This window comes from Astyanax mexicanus, chromosome 25 (assembly GCF_023375975.1).
Source record: "Astyanax mexicanus isolate ESR-SI-001 chromosome 25, AstMex3_surface, whole genome shotgun sequence".
Classification (NCBI taxonomy): Eukaryota; Metazoa; Chordata; class Actinopteri; order Characiformes; family Acestrorhamphidae; genus Astyanax; species Astyanax mexicanus.
In genome coordinates this window covers 7,260,776-7,283,951 of record NC_064432.1, presented here as the reverse complement: position 1 = coordinate 7,283,951, position 23,176 = coordinate 7,260,776, and the positions used below count along the sequence as shown (strand labels likewise).

The 23,176-nt window shown below is 39.1% G+C and overlaps 1 protein-coding gene across 3 annotated transcripts in view; it reads right to left on the bottom strand.

Moving 5' to 3' along the window:
* Positions 1–23,176, bottom strand: part of pax5 (paired box 5) — a 94,773-nt gene that overhangs the window by 32,037 nt on the left and 39,560 nt on the right. For all 3 annotated transcript variants that reach the window (XM_022681744.2, XM_022681746.2, XM_022681747.2), the window contains exons 4-6: positions 23,023–23,087; positions 17,895–18,020; positions 6,020–6,210 (exon numbers count right to left, since the gene is read on the bottom strand). In XM_022681744.2, the coding sequence (XP_022537465.1) occupies positions 6,020–6,210; positions 17,895–18,020; positions 23,023–23,087 (382 nt within the window). The remainder of the gene's footprint in view (positions 1–6,019; positions 6,211–17,894; positions 18,021–23,022; positions 23,088–23,176) is intronic.

The window sequence follows — 23,176 nt, the reverse complement described above, 5'->3', positions numbered from 1 at the left end:
TGGAAATTATGTTAATTATTAGTAAGCTACACTAATTCATTCATCGTGTCTGTTTCCACTGTAGATAAGAGCCAACCATTCCTCTTATTCCTGTTAGTCTTTAACCTATGGAAACTTATGGATATACAGCTCTGGAGAAAAAATAAGAGACCACTTAAAAATTATGAGTTTCTTTGATTTTACCAAATTAAAAAACTTTTGGAATATAATCAAGAGGAAGATGGACCAAGCTGAACTGCTTGAATTTTTGCAACAGGAGTGAGTAGCATAAAGTAATCCAAAATCAGTGTGTAAGACTGGTGGAGGAGAACATGATGCCAAGATAAAACTGTGATTAAAAACCAGGGTTATTCCACCAAATATTGATTGATTTCTGAACTCTTAAAACTTGACTATGAAAATGAACTTGTTTTCTTTACATTATTTGAGATCTGAAAGCTCTGCATTTCTTTTTTGTTATTTGAGACATTTCTCATTTTCTGCAAATAAATGCTCTTAATGACAGTTTTTTCATTTGGAATTTGGGAGAAATGTCAGTAGTTTATAGAATAAAACAACAGTGTTCATTTTACTCAAACATAAACCTATAAATACCCATGAAAACTAACTTTTTTTAGGCTGAGATTAAGAGGGTTAAGAGAAATAATTGGGCTAATATATTTTTCTATGCTAACGTTAACTAGCCTAGCTTTCTTAGGATTAAGAGGGTAGGTTGGTTTCATGTTTTATTTATTCTGAGCACACTTCACATTTCTCCCGGTCCCCACAATGTCCATTAATAGAAGTGAACAGATTCTGACCTTCTGTATTTTACATTATAGTGCCTCGGCTGCTCTGAGGGGCTGTTGTTTTGCCCGAGGCGTCTCCGACTGAATGCCTTAATGCCTGCTTGACCCAAACGTCACTCTGTGACCTTATTCATTATCTTCAGTCAGTCACAATCACACACACTCTTTCCTCCACCCTGCACTCGTTTTTTCCCTCATTCTGAGCCCTGTCCTGTATGAATATCAATATTTTGCTGATGTTTATTGGGCCTTTTGTCTCTTTCTCTCTCTCTCTCTTTCGCTCTCTCGCGCTCTCGCTCTGGTTGGATAATTAGTTCAGCATTAGGCCCGTTGGCCTGTTGATTTATCGCCGGCGTAACGCGACGGGATCGAAAGAGGAAATTCAAATGAAGTGAGGCTGACAAGCGCACGCTGTTTTATACGCTCCCCTGCGAAGCGAGGGACACTAATTAATAGATCCACCGACACTTAATGGTCCAAGCAGCACTGCAGACAGAGAGAGAGAGAGAGAGAGAGAGAGAAAGAGAGAGAGAGAAGTGGGGAGGGAGGGAGGGAGGGAGGCAGGGGTGGGTGTGTTTCAGAATTGGGGGGCAGAAAAAAGGCTAAAAAAAAAAAAATAAATAATAAATTTTAGAAAATATTAAAGCAAATGGGTCAATATCAATATACTGTGCCTTTTGGTCCCCAAAATGTTCTTGCATATTTATTATATTTATAAGAAATCATATTTTTCTTGATTTATCACTTTTATTTTCACTTGCATTTTCATATGTATTCATATGGACAATTTTAGCGAAAATTTGCAGTTAAAGAAAAAGTGGTTGATTTAGAGTTGCGTTAACGTTCTTAGAGAAACAGTAATTTACAATTTCCAAGTTGACTGGGTGGACATGGAATTCTCTGACACAGTTTAATAGCTTTATTTTATTTTTTTTTTTTAATGAAAATAGCTAAATAAATAATTGTACTGTCTAATTTTACCAACATTTTTTTTACAAAGTCTGTCACAATAATGTCGTTACTGACTTACAATGCAATTAATGGTATAACTCTTTTATTGCGATTTTCTAAATGAGATAATGAAGCTGATATAGAGGAAATCTCAGTAGATCAAAGGTCAAAAGGTCAAAACCTGTAAAAAAAAAACTCTTTTATGCTGCAGTGATTTTTAAATGTTACACTAAAAACTGAAACATTGAATAAAAGGAGGTCATACTATTGTTTTGCACCGTGTGTGAAATATAAAAGATTAAATATAGATCAAAAAATAAATGTAGGTACAGAGTGGTATAGCGGTCTAAAGCGCTGCCGCGGTATTATCAGGAGATCACTGGTTCGAATCCTGGTCATGCAGCTTGCCATCAGCTGCCAAAGCCCTGAGAGAGGACAATTGGGCTTGCTTTTTCTCTCTCTGGGTGGGGACAGTAGATGGCACTCTTTTCTCCTCATCACTCCAAATGGTGATGTGGATCAGCACAAGGCTGCATCTGTGAGCTGATGTATAGGAACCCAGACGCTACGCTTTGAGAAGTTGAAAAAGAGGCGAAGTCTGACTTCACATGTATCGGAGGAGGCATGTGCTAGTCTTCACCCTCCTGCTGGGTTGTGGCATCACTAGTGATGGGGAATATACAGCTGACTTGCAGCTGAATGGGTGAGACAATTAGCCTATAGCTAAATTGGGGAGAAACAATGGGAGTAGATTATAAATAAATCGGTAACATTTTCTATGAATGTCATCTCTCATAGCACATTATAAAGCATTCATAAGGCACTATAAACATGGCTATACATATTTATAAACATGTATAATCCACCAAGCACATAATAAATAATAAATAATTCTTAGTCATAAATCTTAATAAACACGACTATAATGGGTTGTCCATGTTTATAAATATTTATGGCCATGTTTATAATGCCTTATGAATGCTTTATAATATGTTATGAATGTGTTTTTCGAGTCTAATAGAGATGACATTCATAGAAAGTGTTACCAAAAAAATCAAGAGTTTTTTATACAGTATCACCCAGCCTTAATTTACATCAATAAAAAATCGTATATACTTATATAATGGTGTACGACACTATAGGGAACACCCCTACTGCTATATTGTTTGCGGAACAGATAACTAACTGTCTTTATTCCTGGTGAATCTTTTTTATCACAGGTACTGTAGTTACTGCACATGTGCAGAAGTGTCCTTGTCGTCCTGCAGAACTGCTGAGTGCTTAAGGTCGCTATAGTGACAAGTGCAGCACGAGAGACTCCAAGTAGAGTCCAAGTTGATCTCCAATCCCCCAGACACACACACACACACACACACACACAATACACACACACACAATACACACACACACACACACACACAGAATACACACACACACACACACACAACCTCTTCCTCCGTCAGTTTCTGTCTTTTTGTCAGACTCCCAAGAGTTTTCAGGTTCAGCTGTCGGCTAGGGGACAGATCTGCCCGTCAATCATGTTAAACAAGGGGGTTTGAACCTCACACACACACACATACCCTATACACACACACACCCTTATACACACACACACCCTTATACACACACACACACACACACACACAGTCCTCCTGACAGTCCCCAAATTTTTGACTCTCTTACAATGTAATTGTCCCAATTTTAAGGACCAAAACACACACACACACACACACACACACAACACACAAACAGAGACACACACACACACTCACTCAGGGGAGGCGGTGTAACCCAGAGGTTAATGCCCCGGTTGGCAGGTTGGTGACCTTTAACCCCTCCAGCTTTAGTGCTCAGCAGTGAAATGGACTGAGGAATTATGGGGCTTTGAGATGAGTCTATAGAACCCCTGACAGTGTCTGTGTGTGTGTGTGTGTGTGTGTGTGTGTGTGTTTGTGTGTGCATTTGACTTTGAGTGACACCTTTAACACTTTGTGTGGTGTTTGTGTGTGTGTGTGTGTGTGTGTGTGTTTGTGTGTGTGTGTGTGTGTGTGTGTGTGTGTGTGTGTGTGTGTGTGTGTGTGTGTGTGTGTGTGTGTGTGTGAAAAGGGGGCGGGGCTTCATAAAACCAGATAACACAATTTAGGTTTATTTTACAATTTAAAATAATATTATATAAAGGTAAACTTTGTTTTGTTTAGTAGAACGTTTTCAAAATGTTACAGTTAACATTCGTAGAACATTCAATCAGGCAAATTCCTTAGTTTTTCTGAGATCGGTTTTATTTAACGTTTTTAAACGTTTTAAGAACGTTGCTGCAACATCACTTGTTTTAAAGTTACATGTTTATTTAACGTTTTTAAACGTTTTGATACCGTTGCTGCAACATCACTTGTGTCAAAGTAACATTTTTAGATCTCTAGTTGTTCTTAGACCGGTTTCATTTAACGTTTTAAACATTTTCATAACGTTGCTGCAACATCACTTGTGTCAAAGTAACATTTTTAGTTCTTGAGTTTTTCTTAGAACAGTTTTATTTAACGTTTTGATAACGTTGCTGCAACATCACTTGTTTCAAAGTTACATTTTTGGTTTTCTAGTTTTTCTAAGAACATTTTATGTAACCTTTTTTTTAAAACGTTTTGATAACGTTGCTGCAACATCACTTGTTTTAAAGTTAATTTTTTAGTTCTCTAGTTTTTCTTAGATCGGTTTTGTTTAATGTTTTTAAACATTTTGATAACGTTGCTGCAACATCACTTGTGTCAAAGTAACATTTTTGGTTCTTTAGACTTTCTAAGAACGTTTTATTAAAAGTTTTTAAACGTTTTGATAACATTGCTGCAACATCATTTGTATCATTTTGTAACATTTTTGGTTCTCAGGTTTTTCTGAGAACGTTTATGTAACGTTTTTAAACGTTTTGATAACGTTGCTGCAACACCACTTGTGTCAAACTAACATTTTTGGTTCTCTAGTTTTTCTTAGAACATTTTTATTAAACCTTTTTTTAAACGTATTGATAATGTTGCAAGGCAATGTGAAATACTGAAGATGGATTGAGGCCTGGTAGTAGGGACCTTCCATTTTTGAAGTTCAGTTTATGTATCACCCACAGTGGACAGCGTCCATAGGACTTGGCAAAAGTCATGGGACTCAATTCAAGTTTCTGTCCAAACAAAACATCAGGCTTCCCACAAAACACACACACACACTGCTGCAAGCTTAAATATATACAGTAGTGTGTCCTCACAAGCTTTCACTTTCAACACACTGCAGAAAAACACTGCATGTCCTACATCATGCTGACTCCAGCCTACTCTACATAATATCTCCTTCCAGTGCCTTAGCTCAGCTCGAGCTGCTCAAACCGTCAAAATGACATCATCAGAAATGTTTCGTAAGCATTTTTTTATTATACTGTACATCACTACCACAGTATACAGTACTGTAGCACTGTTGCAGCTGAGCAAAGCAGCAGGCCTTTGTTTGTATGTAGTGCGAGAGCTGTTAACTGGGGGGGTCTTGGCTTTTTAGATTAGCCAATGAAGTAATTCATATAAAAATTGTGCTTTGTCTACATTTAATCAGCTGTTCACAGCTAGAAAAGGAACAGTACAAGTATTTTGTACTGTTTTTGTATCTTATTCTGTTTGACTCTACTCTGTTTAATTGTATTAAGCATGTTAGCTAACGGCTAGTTAGCTTGTAGCATTAGATTAGAAGTACATTATATACTTAGATACTGTAAGTATTTACGCCATGATTGATTCCATTTCCTTCAGTTCTACAGAAATTAGAAGTGTATCGAAGTAGTTGTGGTGTGAGCGTACATTGTGGACCTCTACCTCACTCTACCTCGCTCTACCTCGCTCTACCTCACTCTGCCTCACTCTACCTTGGTCTACGCATTCGTGACCCAGTAGGTAAAAGTCCTGAAGTGAAGTGTGTGAGTTCGGCCTCAGACTGCCCTGAAACAAGTGTTTCCTACTTAACCCTAAACCTCTGGGTCCTAACCTGACTTCACCCAACACAAAACCTCTATAGGCAGCTAAAGAGCAGCGGCGGGGTCAGGCTTTAAGCTCAAGCTCACTGAGGCGAGGGGTCGGCGCCAGGGTCCGACAGGTCAGGGGTCAACAGTGGGGGGTCAGGGTGGGGAGAGTGGGGGTCAAGCAGTTGCCGGCAGCCAGGCTGGGAAGAGCAGAGCTTTGAGAAGTGGGGTGGCAGAGGGGGGTGGCTACAGCCCCCGCCCTCGGATGCAGGCCACGCCCCTCGGCTCTTACCTGGGCGGGCTTGCCGTGGTTGTTGTTGATGGAGTCTGGGGTGGGGTAAAGGTCGGGGTAGGGCTGTCGGTCAAACACACGGTCCAATACCTCGAGCTGCTGCGGCGTGAAGAGCTCCCCTCGCATCTGCTTCCGCAGGAAGTCCCGCCCCGAGTGGGCGTGGCCATTCGCCAACGAAGAGTCCTGAAGATCTGAGGAGGAGAAAAGAGCAGTGTTGCTGTTAGAAGGGGGGTAAAATAATGGAAAAACACAAATTTTCCTCACTAAAAATACCTTTAAAAAACACCTTAAAAAAGCTTTTTCTGTCAGTAAATTTTGTATTTTATTTTTATTTTATAGCTCAAAAATGAAAGAAAAATAGTATTGCTCTATGTTTCTTGAAATTCAAGACTTTTTAAATCTATATAAATGTATATGCCTGAACAAAACTAAAAAAAAAAAACAACAATTGCCATGGGAATCTAGTTTTTGTGATCTCTAAAACTTATTTTGTTTAGATAAAAAGTAGTTTTTTTGTCTTAATTTTGAGATCTAGGGCTCTATTTTCACACTTTCCGTCTGCGTCGTTTAAATACTAACGGTGCTTCTGAAAATATCTAAGCTGATGGGTGTGGTGGTCTCGAAATAGGGTATGTTCAGGTACTTAAAAAAATTCTGGCGTATTGCTATCTTGACAACAGATAACACAAAGGTGTGCCGCTGACTGATTAGAATCTAGGCAGACGTCTTGAGTCAGACATTCAGTCATTGCTATCTTAGCAGTGAATTTTCAACCCAGGCACGTAACTCAACACGTGTACACTCCCACTTGTTTCACACAGCTTTGCAAATTTTTACATCAAACAGTCTTCTCTGCTAAGAAGTCCTGGAAACGTCCAAGTAGCTGCGTCCCTAAAATAGTAATGCGCCAAAGTCAGAGCACATCTGGCTCTTAAAGAGAATGTCAGGCAAATGACACACTGATTGGCTTATTACTATTAAGACAATTACTACATGCCTTTTGCGTGTTTCAGGTTTCGAAACAACAAGGCATACTTTTCCCGTTGTTACGATAGCGAAAACACTAACATAGTAGGGAAATAGTAGGGAAAATAGGGATCCTAATATTGTTCATATTCTCTAATCATAGAAATACGAAGTGTCTTATATGATCAGTTAGTTTCTCTAAATTTTGCTATTTATAGGTTTACGTTTCAGCAGGATAATGCTCTCCCACACACAGCATGGGATTCTCAGGAATGTGTCCGCCTGATTGCAACACTTCCTCGTCTTCTTCGGTTGCCAAATTTATCGACAGTCGAGCATTTATGGGACCAGTAAGGATGTCAGCTTCAGGAACCTATAGAGTGTAGAGCAGGATCTACAGGCCCAGCTCCAACATCATACCCAACCGAATCTCATCATGTCTAATCTGACCACACCTATATACATATATCATTTATGCACTATATAGTTCAGTTTCTGAATCAGTTTCTCTGATTTTGCAATTTATAGGTTTATGTTTGAGTAGAATTAACATTGTTGTTTTATTCTATAAACTACGGACAACATTTCTTTCATATTCCAATATTTGACAAATATTTGGTGGAATGATAATTGGTTGGTTTTTAATCACAGTTTTACTCATGCATCTTGCATCTTGACATGTTCTCTCCTCCACCAGTCTTACACGCTGCTTTTGGATAACTTTATGCTATGCCTTTACACTCCTGGTGCAAAAAATCAAGAAGTTCAGCTTTGTGGTTTGATTATATTATTCCAGAGCTTTTTAATTTGGTAAAATCAAAGAAACGCATCATTTTTAAGTGCTCTCCTATTGGACAGATCTTCCAGTATGGACAGTATTGTGTTTTTTTTTTTTTTCGTAGATAAATTAGAACTAATTTAAGCAAAATCTTTACAGGACTCACTGTTTTGTACAGTTTTGGAAAAAATGGACACTTACAGGTGAACAAACCATACAAACCCACACACACACATACACACATTTAACACATTTATTTAGGCCTACAATTTAAAATACATATTTAAAAGACCCAAATCTTTTTAAATGCATGCATCATCCAACAGCAGTACATGACCATGCCAACATCAGTTCATAATAAACAGGTTCAAAGGTTTTTTTTTTTTTTTTGTCCTTCCTGTGATTTACATATACCTTTATGGATACACAAAACATCTCTTTCTCCAAAATATGTCGACCTCCACTTATTGCAGATATAGAACAATATCTAGCTAACTGTTTGGCTCTAGTCTTTGAGAAGCCATGGATCTGCAGGCCTCTAACAGCCAATCGGTGTACGTGACCAAGGCTTCCGAAAATAAGCACAATCAGAGTACATTTGTAGCTTAAACTATTAATACACTCTACGAGTGGCTGGTTTTTCACAATATTTGTACAAAAAGCTTCGTTCATTGATGAGTCAAAACAGCAGCTTACTTCAATCAGAAACACAGATATAACCCTGGTTGGTTTTTAATCACAGTTTTAATCATGCATCTTGCGTCTTGACATGTTCTATCTCCTCCACCAGGCTTACACACTGCTTTTGGATAACTTTATTTTATGCCTTTACACTCCTGGTGCAAAAAAATCAAGCAGTTCAGCTAATTTAAGCAATATCTTTACAGGATTCACTGTTTTGTACAGTTTTGGAAAAAATTGACACTTATAGGTGAACAAACCATACAAACACACACACACACACACGGTGTGTGAGCGTTAAGGCTGCAGTGTGAGTGAGTTATTACAGAGCTGTTGAGTTTCTGAAGAGACAATTATAAGAGGCGAGAGAGCTACAGCCTCCAAATGATTACAGAGAGAGAGGGACGGCGGGGGAGAAAAGAGAAAGAATAGAAACGAAAATCCCTGATATAGAGCCAATTCATTTCTCCAAAACGCCTCCGAGAGCTTATTCTACAGACCTGGAGGGCAGGAGCAATCCAGGAAAGAGAGAGAGAAAAAGAGAGAGAAAGCGAAAGAGTGTGGAGTGATAAAAGAACCAACAGACAACAGTTCGTTTCTTTTTTTTCCTCACAGAAATCCTTTTATTTGAGTATGAAATCTTAATATCTGTCTCATAAGTCTTATATAATAGTATCGACCATAGTATAAGGTGTCTATATATGCGTGTGAATATATATATATGATTATATGAATATATGCTGTTATTTGCATTGAAAGTCTGAAAGCCACACACACATATATATATATATATATATATATATATATATATATATATAGAGAGAGAGAGAGAGAGAGAGAGAGAGAGACATATCTGCATGCGAGCCACCCCTGACCACCCACACACAAACACACACATATACACACACACACAGCGGTGGTGAGGAGTGTATGATCTGCAGTGTTTTTGACCCTCTTAATCCCAGTGGTCAGTGTGTCTGATAGAATTCAATTGATCAATCATGTCTGTGTGATGGCACCATTTCAGCAGGCTTATTGCTTTCACCCCCTTTCAAAAGAACACACACACACACACACACACACACAAAAGACTGGCTGTGGTTGAGCTTCTGTGCACCTGTCCTCCTGAAACTACCTTCTGAAGGCTGTGGTCCCACCTCTCCTTCATAAAAATTAAAGAAAGCATTTTTTTTTTTTAAATATGATTTTCTTACTCGATTACTAAAAACTAAAAAACTAAAACACCTCTGGAATATAATCAAGAGGAACCAAACTGAGCTGCTTGACTTTTTGCACCAGGAGTGTAAAGAGCAAAAAGTTATTCAAAAGCAGTGTGTAAGACTGGTGGAGGAGGAGAACATGATGCCAAGATGCATGAAAACTGTGATTTTGAACTTTTTTTTTTTTCCAGAGCTATTTAGTGTATAAATGATATATGTATATAGGTGTGGTCTGATTAGACACGATGAGATACGGTTGGGTATGATGTTGGAGCTGGGCCTGTAGATCCTGCTCTACACTCTATAGGTTCCTGAAGCTGACATCCTTACTGGTCCCATAAATGCTCAACTGTCGATAAATCTGGCAACCGAAGAGGACAAGGAAGTGTTGCAATCAGACGGACAAGCGAGCATTATCCTGCTGAATATGTGTCGTTAACGGAAACGAGCGAAATAACTAAAAATTAGAGTGAAAGAAAAAACATTTTCGTAAACAGAAACTAATAAAAACGATAATTAAAAGAAGAAAAAAAACAGTAACTAACTGGAACTGAATAATGTTATGCTTGTTTGGTGTTTCTTGTGCTGTGTGTGTGTGTGTGTGTGTGTGTGTGTGTGTCAGCCTACACAGATCAAAGTCTAAAGCTATGAAAGGATGAAAGGAGGGACACCAAACCTCTAAGAAAGCAAGACGGCTCAGAGGTATCACCTGTCCATCCTCTCCTCCTTCTCTCCTAGTGTCCTCCATCTGTCTCTCTCTCTCTTTCTCTTTTCTTCCCTCCCCTCCTTTTTCAGACAGAGTGAAATATGTCTGCTGCTGACACAGATGTGCAAATGCACACACACGGCTTGTCTAGTCCCTGTAGAAAAGCATTTCCTCCTTTCTTTTTCTCTTTTCCTTCTTTTATCTTTTCTTACCCTCCGATTTCTCTCTCATCAACGTATTTCCTCTTTACTTCTCTCCAAATCTTCTTATCTATCACTCTTCCGTCCTGTTCTCATCCCCCCTTTCTAGTTTTTTATTCTTTCTCCTCTTCTTATCTTCATTAATATCGTCCTCTTCTCTTTTACTTTCCTCTTCCTCTGTTCTTCCTCTGTTCTTATCTTTCCGCCGTGCCCTTGTATATTTCTTTTGTTCTCTTATCTCCTCACTTTTCTGTGTTCTTGTTCTTTCTCCTCTTTTCTTATATTGCTCTCTCCTGTATCCTCATGTCTTTTTCTTCTGTTTATTTGTCTCCTCCTCCATCTTTTCATTTTTCTTTTATTTTCCTATTTTCTCTTATATTTCCTTTTTCTATTTTTTTCTTCTTATATTGTCTCTTTTTTAGATTTCAGTTTTCAGTCTTTATATCTTTACTTCCTGATAGTTTTCTCCTCATTCTCTTATTTGTTTCCCTTTTTTCTTCTCGTTTATTCTCACCAATTTATTTATCTTTGTCCACTTTTTCCCCCTTTATCTTTCATGTGTTTATTTCACCCTCTTTTGTTTCTATTTTCTCTATTCTGTCTCACTTGTTCTCCTCTTCTAATGTTCTGCTCTTCTCTCCTCTTTTAAATCTCTCTTCTTTCTTTTCTCTTTCCCTAATTATTTCCTCCTTTTCTCCTATTCCTTCTTTTCTTCTCTTTCTCCTCTTATCTCCTCACTTTTCTGTGTTCTTGTCTTTTCTCCTCTTTTCTCATATTGCTCTCTCCTGTATCCTCATTTCCTTTCCTTCTGTTTGTTTGTCTCATCCTCCATCCTTTAATTATTCTTCTTTTTTCCTATTTTCTCTTATATTTCCTTTTTCTTGTTTTTCCTCTTATATTGTCCCTTTTTTCCTTGTTCCTTGTTTTCTTCTCGTTTTTCCCCCTCTTTTTGTTTCTATTTTCTCTATTCTCTCCTCTAATGTTCTGCTCTTCTCTCCTCTTTTAAATCTCCCTTCTTTCTTCTCTTTTTCCTAATTTTTTTCTCCCTTTCTCCTATTCCTTCCTCACTTTTTAGTTTTCTTGTCTTTTCTCCTCTTTTCTCATATTGCTCTCTCCTGTATCCTTAATTCCTTTCCTTCTGCTCATTTGTCTCCTCCTCCATCCTCTTTCCTTTCTTCTTTTTCTTATATTGCCTCTTTGCCTCTACTCTTCCCTCCTGCCCTCTCTCTCTCTCTCCCTCTCTCCCTCTTTCTCCTCCCCCTGTTTATAGTGACTGGTCAGACACAATGACTGTGTTTCTGGAGGCCCCACAAGTCAAGTTCTCCCTTTCTGCTCACTTCCCTTCTGCCCGAGTGAGGTCAGCGGGTCACCACGGGGGCTTCCCCCAAACACACACACACACACACACACACACACATATGCGTAAACGAAATCCTAAGCATCCTTGCGTGTCCCTCCCCTCCACTGGCTGCTGGTTCCTTTCCCATTTCTGAGCAGCTGTGGGTCACACCGTACTGCTCCACTGAACACACACACACACACACACACACCACACCACACACACACAAAACCACCTCTCAGACCCTGCGCTGCTCGGTTCACCCAGTTTGAAACAGAGCCCATTAATGACTGCTTCACAAGAACCTCACACTTATACCACTTATACCTATATTACCTATATTATAAACACAAATAAATAAATAAATAAATAAAACACACAATAACCTGGTTGTGTATGTTTTTTTATGTTGTCTGAAATCTTCATAAAAAAATGGTCCAATAGAAATGCTTTAAAATGACTTGAAATAAAAAAAAAACCCTAAGAGTTGCTGATAAATGTCTTCAACATACAGCTCTGGAAAAAAAAAAATAAGAGACAGTTTAAAAATGATGAGTTTCTTTGATTTTAGCAAATTAAAAAACCTCTGGAATATAATCAAGAGGAAGACCACCAAACTGAACTGCTTGAATTGTTTTGCACCAGGAGTAAAGCAGCATAAAGTTATCCAAAAGCAGTGTGTAAGGCTGAAAAAACGCCATTTCGGTCATTTTGTTTGAGAACTTCCAACAGTACACAGCAGGGGTTAGCCAGCAGACTTTTTCTGAGGGAGGGATCTGTACCTACTGTGCATGGCAAGTCAGCAAATGTGGAAGATGTAAGTACTATCAATTGCAATAAATATCAACATCAAATTAATTTTTGCACCAGGAGTGCAGGCATAAAGTTAAAGCCAAAAGCAGTGTGTAAGACTGGTGGAGGAGGAGAACATGATGCCAAGATGCATGAAAACTGTGATTAAAAACCAGGGTTATTCCAACAAATGTTGATTGATGAACTATTAAAACTTTATGAATATGAACTTGAGGTCTGAAAGCTCTGCATCTTTTTTTTGTGTTATTTCAGCCATTTCTCATTTTCTGCAAATAAATTCTCTAAATGACAATATTATTTTTGCACCAGGAGTAAAGAGCATGAAGTTATCCAAAAGCAGTGTGTAAGACTGGTGGAGGAGGAGAACATGATGCCAAGATGCATGAAAAAAAAAACTGTGATTGAAAAAACAGAACCAGGGTTATTCCACCAAATATTGATTTCTGAACTCTTAAAACTTTATGAACATGAACTTGTTGTTTTATTTGCATTATTATTTGAGGTCTGAAAGCTCAGCGTTTTTTTTTTTCTGCAAATAAATGCTCTAAATAAGAATATATTTATTTGGAATTTGGGAGAAACGTTGTCTGTAGTTTATAGAATAAAACAAAAATGTTAATTTTACTCAAACATATACCTATAAATAACAAAATCTGAATAACTGATTCAGAAACTGAAGTGCTCTCTTCATTTGCTCCAAAAATCTATTAGATCGTCTAAAACTATAAAAAAAAATGTGCATTATTTAATATTCAAGCCAGCAAAGAGCAGAAGTCAACCTCTTCCTGAGACCACACACACACACACACACACAACCTCTATACACACACACACACTATATATACTCAGCTCTCTGTGAGAGAGCGTATCACGCTGTCACTGAGCTGACCTCCTGCAGTTACACCATGTCAATTAAACCCACAAATTCATTTAGCACTCTCTCTCTCTCTCTCTCTCTCTCTCTCTCTCTCTCTCTCTCCGTCACCCGTCCTGCTCTGTGTTAATTAAACAGGCATGCATCGCTCTAATTGGTGAATAGATTAATGCCAGAATATAAATATATATGTGTGTGTGTGTGTCTATTACAGTGTGTGTACGTCTTTTTTTGCGTAAATGAGTGCGAGCTAAAAATCACACTCTTTCTCTTTCAGAACTTATATTAACATATTAATATTAATATCACTAATATTGTTTTCCCCATCATACGCCGCATAAAGCAAGAGGGCAGAGCGAGAATTAATTTAATGCTTCTTCCTGCCAAAACATGGTCATTTCTGCCACCATTTGCCAGCCAATTAAGCGTGCTGGTGCTGATAAAGAATACGTGCTGGATACAGTGGACAGAGCGCAGGGAAACAGAACGTTTTCCTGTCCACCATTCTACCTTTTTTAGAGAGCTGCCTCTGAAATAGAAGTCAGATATGCTGAAAGAATGAACATCCAATACAGTAGAATTCAACCTAATGTAATCTGCAAAAAAATGAAGAGAGCACTTCAGTTTCTGAATCAGTTTCTCTGATTTTGCTATTTATAGGTTTATGTTTGAGTAAAATTAACATTGTTGTTTTATTCTATAAACTACAGACAACATTTCTCCCAAATTCCAAATAAAAATACAGTAATTTAGAGCATTTATTTGCAGAAAATGAGAATTTGGCTGAAATACCTCAAGTTCATATTCATAAAGTTTTAAGAGTTCAGAAGTTTTCATGCATCTTGGCATCATGTTCTCTCCTCCGCCAGTCTTACACACTGCTTTTGGATAACTTTATGTTTTCCGACTGAAAGATACTAGCTGTACAGGGCAAGGAAAGTAATGTCGGACGAGCTGACTTTACCTGAGCTAGCCTTAGCATTTGTTTACCAATCATCACTGCTGATGTAAATTCATTATTAGAATGACAATACTCAAGCAAACCCATTATTAAAATAGCACTGCTGAGGTAAGTGTAGGTAGGTAGATAGATACTTTATTGATTTAATGAGGGGAAATGTATGATTAGAATAGCACTGCTGAGGTAAGTGTATGATTAGAATAGCACTCCTGAGGTAAGTGTATGATTAAAATAGCACTGCTGAGGTAAGTGTGTGATTAAAATAGCACTGCTGAGGTACATTAATGATTAGAATGGCACTGCCGAGGTAAATATATATTTAGAATAGCACTGCTGGAGTAAATGTACTGTGCTTTGGTTGTTTGGTTTTGGTTTTCTGCCAGAATTGTTCATGTCTGTGACTCTGTAGTTAAACTAGAAAAAAAAAACAGATTTCCAGGTAATCCAGTAGATTTTTGTATTTAGTTTTATTTAAAACCGATTAGAGCTCACCTAAACCGAATATACAATCTCCTTGCTTAATAGCATCAGAGTTTAGGAATATAGCTACACTGACTGGTGCGCCACCGACTGATTAAAACCCTGACAACAGTCAACAGCCTCCCAATCATATCGTAGCCACATAGGAGGGCCGTACGATACGAACGTGCCAAAGTCAGAGCTCACCCGCCTCTTAAAGGGAATGTGAGGCAACCGGCACACTGATTGGTATTGTTATTTCACGTTACGCCCAAAATAAACCACACCCATGAATAATTAAGGGCAATTAGTACCTCACATTTTTTTGTGCGTTTCAAGTAGCACAAGGCTTATTTTTTGCAACCTTTACTATAATCTGTATGGTGATCTGTGTGCTATAGATCGCAAAAATAAGGCCCTATTTGTTTTAATCTTAGATATAACTAGATATAACACCAGACATCCTACTGTTGTGTCTATGCATTATTTCACTATGCATGTTTGTGTGTCTGTGTGTGTGTGTGTGTCATCTGGAGCTGCCTTGTGTACAGCAGGGGTCTGGCCATAGATGGCTTTTTAATGTACACGTGCACAAACACACACACACACACACACACACACACACACACACACACACACACACATACAAACAGTGGCTCTGTTGGATTGAGATGTTTATCTAAGACGTGCCAGCGGTGTCCAATCCCCCAACCCTCGCATCTGTCAATGTTCAGCCACTTCCATCTGTGCTGTGTGTGTGCGTTTGTAGGTGTGTGTGTGTGTGTGTGTGTGTACTGGCTAGAGCTTAGATCGTCTGCCCGAACCCAACCTGACCGGGCCGAGATTTCCCACGACATTCCTCGGGCCGGGTCGGGTCGGGCTCCAGAAAATAGTCTGAGATGCAGGCATCTGTTTTTTAATGATATTTTTATTTTTAAATAAAGCTCTGGTGTGATAATCACAATGTTGCTAAGTAACCAATTATTATTGTTAACGAAAACGAACCAAATAACGAAAACTGAAAGTGAAAAAACTAATTTATTTATAAGCACTGTTTTCACTCCCGCAGGTCTACAGCGGGGGGTCTTGTGCCGATTCTGTCCGCGAAGCGGGAGTCGGATTTAGCAGGGAGTCGGATTAGGCACAACAGCGGCAGCGCGGCGGCACCTCGCGGTCCGCGGTGCTAGTTGTAAGCGCTCGCGCTAGCCGAAAATACGACAGAAAAACTGAGGGAGCTGCAGAATTATGTATGGGATTAGAATATGAACACGAGGAGATAAAATAGAAACAGGAGATACAGTGTGTGAGAACCTTTACCTGTGAGTAGCTCATACACCAGAACACGCAAATCTCTCTCTCTCTCTCTCTCTCTCTGTCTCTCTCTCTCTCTCTCTCTCTCTCTCTGTGTCTCTCTCTCTCGCACGTGAACTCCTCCGTGTTTGACCTGCAGCACTGTGTTTATCTGTTCTTAAAAATCTTTAAAATTAAATAATAATTCTATGCTTCTATGTTAAAGTGTTAATTAACATAATTCTGATCATATTTCGCTCATTCAATCAGCCAGAAAACAGACAGTTTATTTAGGTGGGCTCTGGCTCATAATGACGGTTTATGGTTCGGGTTGGGTCGAGCTCGGGCGGAACTTGCACAGGCTTGGGCTGGGTCGGGTCGGATTTTTTGGGCCCGATCTAAGCTCTAATACTGGCTGGTACAGTGTCTCTCAAAAGTGAGGACACGCCTCACAGTTCTGCAAACGTTTTTTCGCTGGACGAGCTTCGTCCTGTTGAAATCATTAAGCTAACTGTAGAATGTCAAATTTCCTGTAATTAGGTCCAAAAGGTGATCTCGCATTTTATAAAATTGAGAAATCCAGAAACCAGCTTTTCTGGATGCATATAAAACTATTTTCCCTCCCCCTACAGATTTCTTTTGATTGTACTTTTTTGTCAAACTAATATTTTCCCGATTATCAAACAAACTTAAATATCAGACAAAGAAAACCTGAGTAAATATAAAAAGCACTTTTTAAATGTTATTTTAAATTTATTAAAGGAAAATCTAAACCTGAAACTAATAGCTAAGTTGCTTACTGATAACTGGCAACGAGTCTTTCACATCTCTGTGGAGGAATTCAGTTTTTTTCAAGCATAAACATTCTGTTTAAGATCATCCACAGCATCTCAATCAGACTTTAACTAAACCACTGCTCCAAAACCTTCATTTAGTTTTTTTTTTTAAGTCATTCAAAGGTGAACTTGTTTGTGTGCTTTGGGTCATTGTCCTGCTGCAGAACCCAAGTAGCCTGAGCTTGAGGTCACAAACCTTTTCATTCTCCTTCAGAATTCCTGCTTCCATCAATAACAGCAAGTTTTTCAGATCCTGAAGCAGCAAAGCCTAACTGTGGTTAGGTTAGCGTAGCTTGCTTTAGCTCAGCATTAGCTTAGCTTAGCCTAGCCTGGCTGGTTAAGTTACCCTTCTGGCTGTCAGACGGCATTAGCCCTTTTCCCTTCATTCCCTTTTTTCCACAAAAGACGAGCCAGCGCTGCGGGCTGTAGGTGAGCATGCCGTGGCTAAGCGCTAGCCTGGGCTAAGCTAACGCTGCTGCTGGTGTACTGTGTGTATATACGCCGTTACTCAGCAACGCGTCGGCGGAGTGATACAAGTTTAGTGTGAGAAGGCCGTGATGTTATCACAAATATCAGCACGGCTAGAACACTTCTCAACCAATCAGATTGTGAGGTCGGAAATAACTGTTGTATAAAATCTTCTTTATAAACCATTTATAAGCCCTTCATAAGGCTAGTCTTATTTTAAAGTGGCCCCATATTGCTCATAGCAAATCGTGCCCTTTAAAACACGTAATCAAGCGTTTCCTTACTTTCGTCTCTCTTCCTCTTGCTGGCGTCGGCCGCGGAGCTGATCCCCAGAATCCCGCTGATGGAGTAGGAGGAGCCTGCAGCATCACTGGTTACCGCGGAGACCTGGGTCACGGCCACTGTGGAGACTGACAGGTCACAGAGGTCAGGAGCTTCATAATGACCATACACAACATCCCACCTCAGACACAACACCATAAAATGTACGCATTCGACTGGTCGAAAGCACCCAGGTTGAGTTGGGTCCAAAATAAGTGTTAAATAAAGAAGTACTTGATAATGAAGTTTAACATTTTACAAGCAAAACATTTACCTCAAAGCTGATGGGATGTGGTGTGAGTTTCAAGTAAATATTTGATGAGCTCAGGTGAGGTGTCAAACCTGATGATGTGGTTTGAGTTGTGTCAGGATTTGAATACAGTTTTGGAATCCTTTGGCTTGATTTAAAACATGATGTGGTTTGAGTTGTGTCAGGATTGGGTAAAGTTTTGAGTAAAAATTTGGTGAGCTTTTGGTCAAATTAAACTATGATGATGTGGTTTGAGTTGGGTCAGATTTGAGTAAAACTTTGGAATTCTTGTGTTGGATTTAAAATATGATGATGTTGTTTGAGTTGTGTCAGGATTGAATACAGTTTTGAAAACTTTTGGCTTGATTTAAAACACCATGTGGTTTGAGGTAAAGTTTTGAGAAGCTTAGGTCAGCTTTAAAACATGGTTTGAGTTGTGTCAGGATTGAATACAATTTTGGAATTCTTTGGCTTGATTTAAAACATGATGTGGTTTGAGTTGTTTCAGGATTGGGAAGTTTTGAGAAGCTTAGGTCAGCTTTAAAACAATTTGGTGACCTTTGGTCAAATTAAAACATGACGATGTGGTTTGAGTTGAGTCAGGTAAAATTTTGATGAGCTCAGGTGGGATGACGTGGTTTGAGTTTGGTCAGATTTGAGTAAAAACGTGGAACCCTTGGGTTTGATTTAAAACATGATAAAGTAGTTTGAGTTAACATTTGACAAATTTGGGCCAGATTTAAAACAATGATGTGGTTTGAGTTGGTTCAGGTACATTTTTGATTAGCTCAGGTGGAGTGTCAAACCTGATGATGTGGTTTGAGTTGGGTCAGATTTGAGTGAAATTTTGGAAAACTTGTGTTGGATTCAAAACATGATGCTGTCGTTTGAGTTGTGTCAGGATTGGGTAAAGGTTTGAGGAGTTTAGGTCTACTTAAAAACATGAATTAATAAAAAAAAATTGGTGAGCCTGAGACAAAGTTAAAATATGATGCTGTGGTTTGAGTTAACATTTGACGAACTTGGATCAAATTTAAAACATGAAGATGTGGTTTGAGTTGTGTCAGGATTGGCTACAATTTTGGAAATCTTTGGCTTGATTTAAAACTAGATGGTGTGGTTCAATTCAACATTTGACAAACTCAGGCCATATTTAAAACATGATGGTGTGGTTTGAGTTGGGCCAGGAAAGGTTTTTGATGAACTCATTGGGAAATCAAACCTGATGATGCTATTTGAGTTGTGTTAGGATTGGGTAAAATTTTGGAATTCTTTGGCTAGATTTAATACTTGCTGGTGTGGTCTGAGTTAACATTTTATGAACTTTAAATTTAAAATATGATAATGTGGTTTGAGTTGGGTCAGGTAAAATTTTTTGATGAGCTCAGGTGGGATATCAAAACTGATGATTTGGTGGTTTGAGTTGGGTCAGGATTGAGTGATGAGTTTGAAAATTTTAGTTCAGCTTAAAAACATGTTGATGTGGTTTGAGCTGGACAGGATTGGGTAAAATTGTGAGTTGCATGGGATAGTGTCTGAGTTGGGTCAGATTTGAACAAATATTTGACGAGCTCGAGTTGGATTTAACACGTGTAAAATTCCTGTCTTGTGGGATGATGTAGTTTACTCTGTCAGGTTGAGTTAAAGTTTGAAAAGTTCAGGTCAGCTTTAAAACATGATTGAGAAAACATTTGTTGAGCTTGGGTTGTGCTTAAAGCATTATGATGTGGTTTGTGTTGGGTCAGGTTTGAGTAAAATTTTGGAATCCTTGGTGATGCTGTGGTTTGAGTTCATTTTTGACGAACTTGGGACCGATTCAAAACATGACGATGTGGTTTGAGTTGGGTCAGGTAAAATGTTTGATGAGCTCAGGTGGGAAATCAAACCTGATGATGTGGTCAGGATTACAGGAGTACAATTTTGGGAAGCTTAGGTCAGCTTTAAAACATGATTGAGTAAAAATGTGTTGAGCTTGGGTTGTATTTAAAGCATAATAATGTGGTTTGAGTTGGGCCAGGTTTGAGTTAAGTTTAGGTGCTTAAGCTTGGCTTTGCATTAGCCTTAAAACGTAACTACAAGATCTGAGTTGAGTCGGGTTGCAGTAAAATTCGGCGAGATAGTGTCAGGTTGGATTGTGAAAACATGACGAGGTCAGGTTTGAGTTAGAGTCAGTTTCAGACTCTGAACTGGGTGGTACACAGAACATTTCAGCCCCGATTAAAGCTGTAATCCACCGTGTAACAAAGTGGACAGCGGGAGTTTGTTTGTGATACATTTTCTGTGAAGCTGACACTTGATAGCGCTGGACTTGTGCGCTTAGCGCTCGTGGCTAACGCTAAACCTTCAGCTTGATCTGGCAGGTTGCTTTCTTACTACTCAACTGGGCATTTTCCCGCTGCCAAAGCCCTTTTAGAAAAACAAGCTGTCAGTGTGTTTTGTGTACGCGGCGCGGATAAGACGCTAACGCGCTAGCGGCTTTTCGACCTGCTAACTCTGGGCCGCGGGCGGCTCGGCCGCGGAGGGTTCTTCCTGTCAGCCCCGCAGCCGCTGTCTCCCTGCCTTATCTCACTTCCTGTCAGCTGATCTTCAGCTTGAGTGACAGTACGGTGGCCCCCGGGGGACGCCAAGGTGGGAAGACGCGGCTAATCCAGGCTCCCAACAGACTGCGCTAAAATGGAGTGGCGAGAGTGTGTGCGGGTGCACGCGAGAGAGAGAGAGAGAGAGATAGACATAAATAGAAAGAAAAAGAGAGAGACAGAGTGAGAAGAGATAAAAGGCCTTTTCTCGCCCCTCTCTCGCACTTGTTTGCTAACCATGTGGAGAACATAATGAATGCATATCCCTCCATTTTTTCCTCTTGATTTATCATTTCAATTATCTGCTTTTCTCATTCTTTCTTTCTGCCCGTGTTTTTTTTGTTTTTTTCTTCCTCCTGGCCGACCGGAGACCCGAAGCAAAGCGCTCTATATTCAAAATCCCTAAATTTCAATTTTCCGCCTGAGCATGAGAACGATTTATCATCGTAATCTGGAGCCGGTGCCGCCGCGGCGCGAGGGGAAAATTAATTTAGATTAAGCGGCGATGTGCGATTATGAAGATTACTGACAGAGAGACAGAGGCACATCCCGCACTTCGTAAGGGGTGGAGGAGTGGAGGAGTGCAGTCGCACCTTTGCGACTCAGACTGAACTCAGGGTGGAGTTACCTAAAGCTTATGAGGCATTTACAGATCAATCCTGAGAGAAAACATCCGCAGCTTTAAAAATATAAATTAATACTTTGGGAAATTCTTGGTTTTAAGAGTTTAAGCCAGATTTAAAACATGATAGGATGTGGTTTGAGTTGGTTCAGATTTGAGTAAAATTTTGGAATCCTCAGAGTGGCATTTTGTAAAGCTTATGAGATTTCCAGAATCTCAAAAAAAATTGGGAATTTCTTGATTTTAATAGTTTGGAACAGATTTAAAACCTAATTGACTTTGGTTTGAGTTGGGTCAGATTTAAGTAAACATTTGGCAAACTTGGGAAAGATTTGAAACCTGATTAGATGTGGTTTGAGTTGGGTCAGGTTATATTTTGATGAGCTCATTGGGTTGTCAAAACTGATGATGTGGTTTGAGTTGGATTAGATTCGAGTAAAATTTTGGAATTCTCGGGTTAGACTGATCTCAGGATGGTGTTTATGAGGCATATTTAGATCAATCCTAAAAGGAAACATCTGCAGCTTTAAAAATATACATTTATATTTTGGGAAATTCTTTATTTTATGAGCTTGGGACAGAGTGAAAACCTGATGGGACTTGGTTTGAGTTGGGTCAGATAGGTCCCTATATGTTCCTGGCCCTAACGAGTGCCAGTTTCATCAGTCATGCCGTATTTGAGAGTCTTTGTGACTGCACTTGAGGATAATTTCAAAGGATAAACTCTACCTCTTCACTACTTTACTTTAACTGATGCTCTCAAACACTTTATTATGAGACAAGAAATTCAAGTAATTAACTCTTGACAAGTTCAGCACAGCTGTTAACTGAAAGCTGAACATTTCAGGTGACTCTACCTCATAAATCTGACTGAGAAAATCCAGCCAAGATTTGTAAAGCTGTCTCTAAGCAAAACGTTCTACTTTGAAGAATCTAAAATAAATAAAATATATTCTGGTTTGTTCGACACTTTTTTGTATCCATTATACAGCATATAATACAGCTCTGGAAAAAGAAAATTAAAGAGCGCTTAAAAATGATGAGTTTCTTTGATTTTACCAAATTAAAAAACCTCTGGAATAGAATCAAGAGGAAGATGGATGATCACAAGCCATCAAACCATCAAACCAAGCTGAACTGCTTAATTTGCACCAGGAGTGTAAAGAGCATAAAGTTATCCAAAAGCAGTGTGTAAGACTGGTGGAGGAGGAGAACATACAAATATTGATTTCTGAACTGATTTTTTCAGAGCTGTATATATATATATATATATATATATATGTACTGAATCTGAGGGAGAGTCACCTGGAACAGTTTTCTCAGTGTTTTGAAGGAGTGCCTTCAAAAAGAAGTCCCTATTAAATTCCTAAAAAAATAATTCTGAGGAATTTCATATTTAATATGATTAATCTACAATGTGGAAAATAAATTAAATAAAGAAATAAAGAAAAAACACTAAATAAAAAGTAATTGAGCGGCATATTTGTTCTAGAGCTGAAGCGCAGTGATGACTCTCGACCTCTAAAGGCTGACTTTGGTGGAGTTTCTTGATGCGGAGTGCAGAAGGGGTGCAGAAGGCGAGCGTACGTCAGTTAGATCACAGCGGGGGCAGCATCAGAGTGCCATCAAACTTCGGAGCTTACCTAAATTATGAGCAGAGACGCTTCCTGATTGGCCGGGCGGCTGCTGGACTTTAGTGCGAATAATCCTGCGGTAGACAAAGAGGAAACAGACATCATTCGTATGTGTGTGTGTGTGTGTGTGTGTATAAGTGTGTGTGTGTGGGTGAAGTGGCTG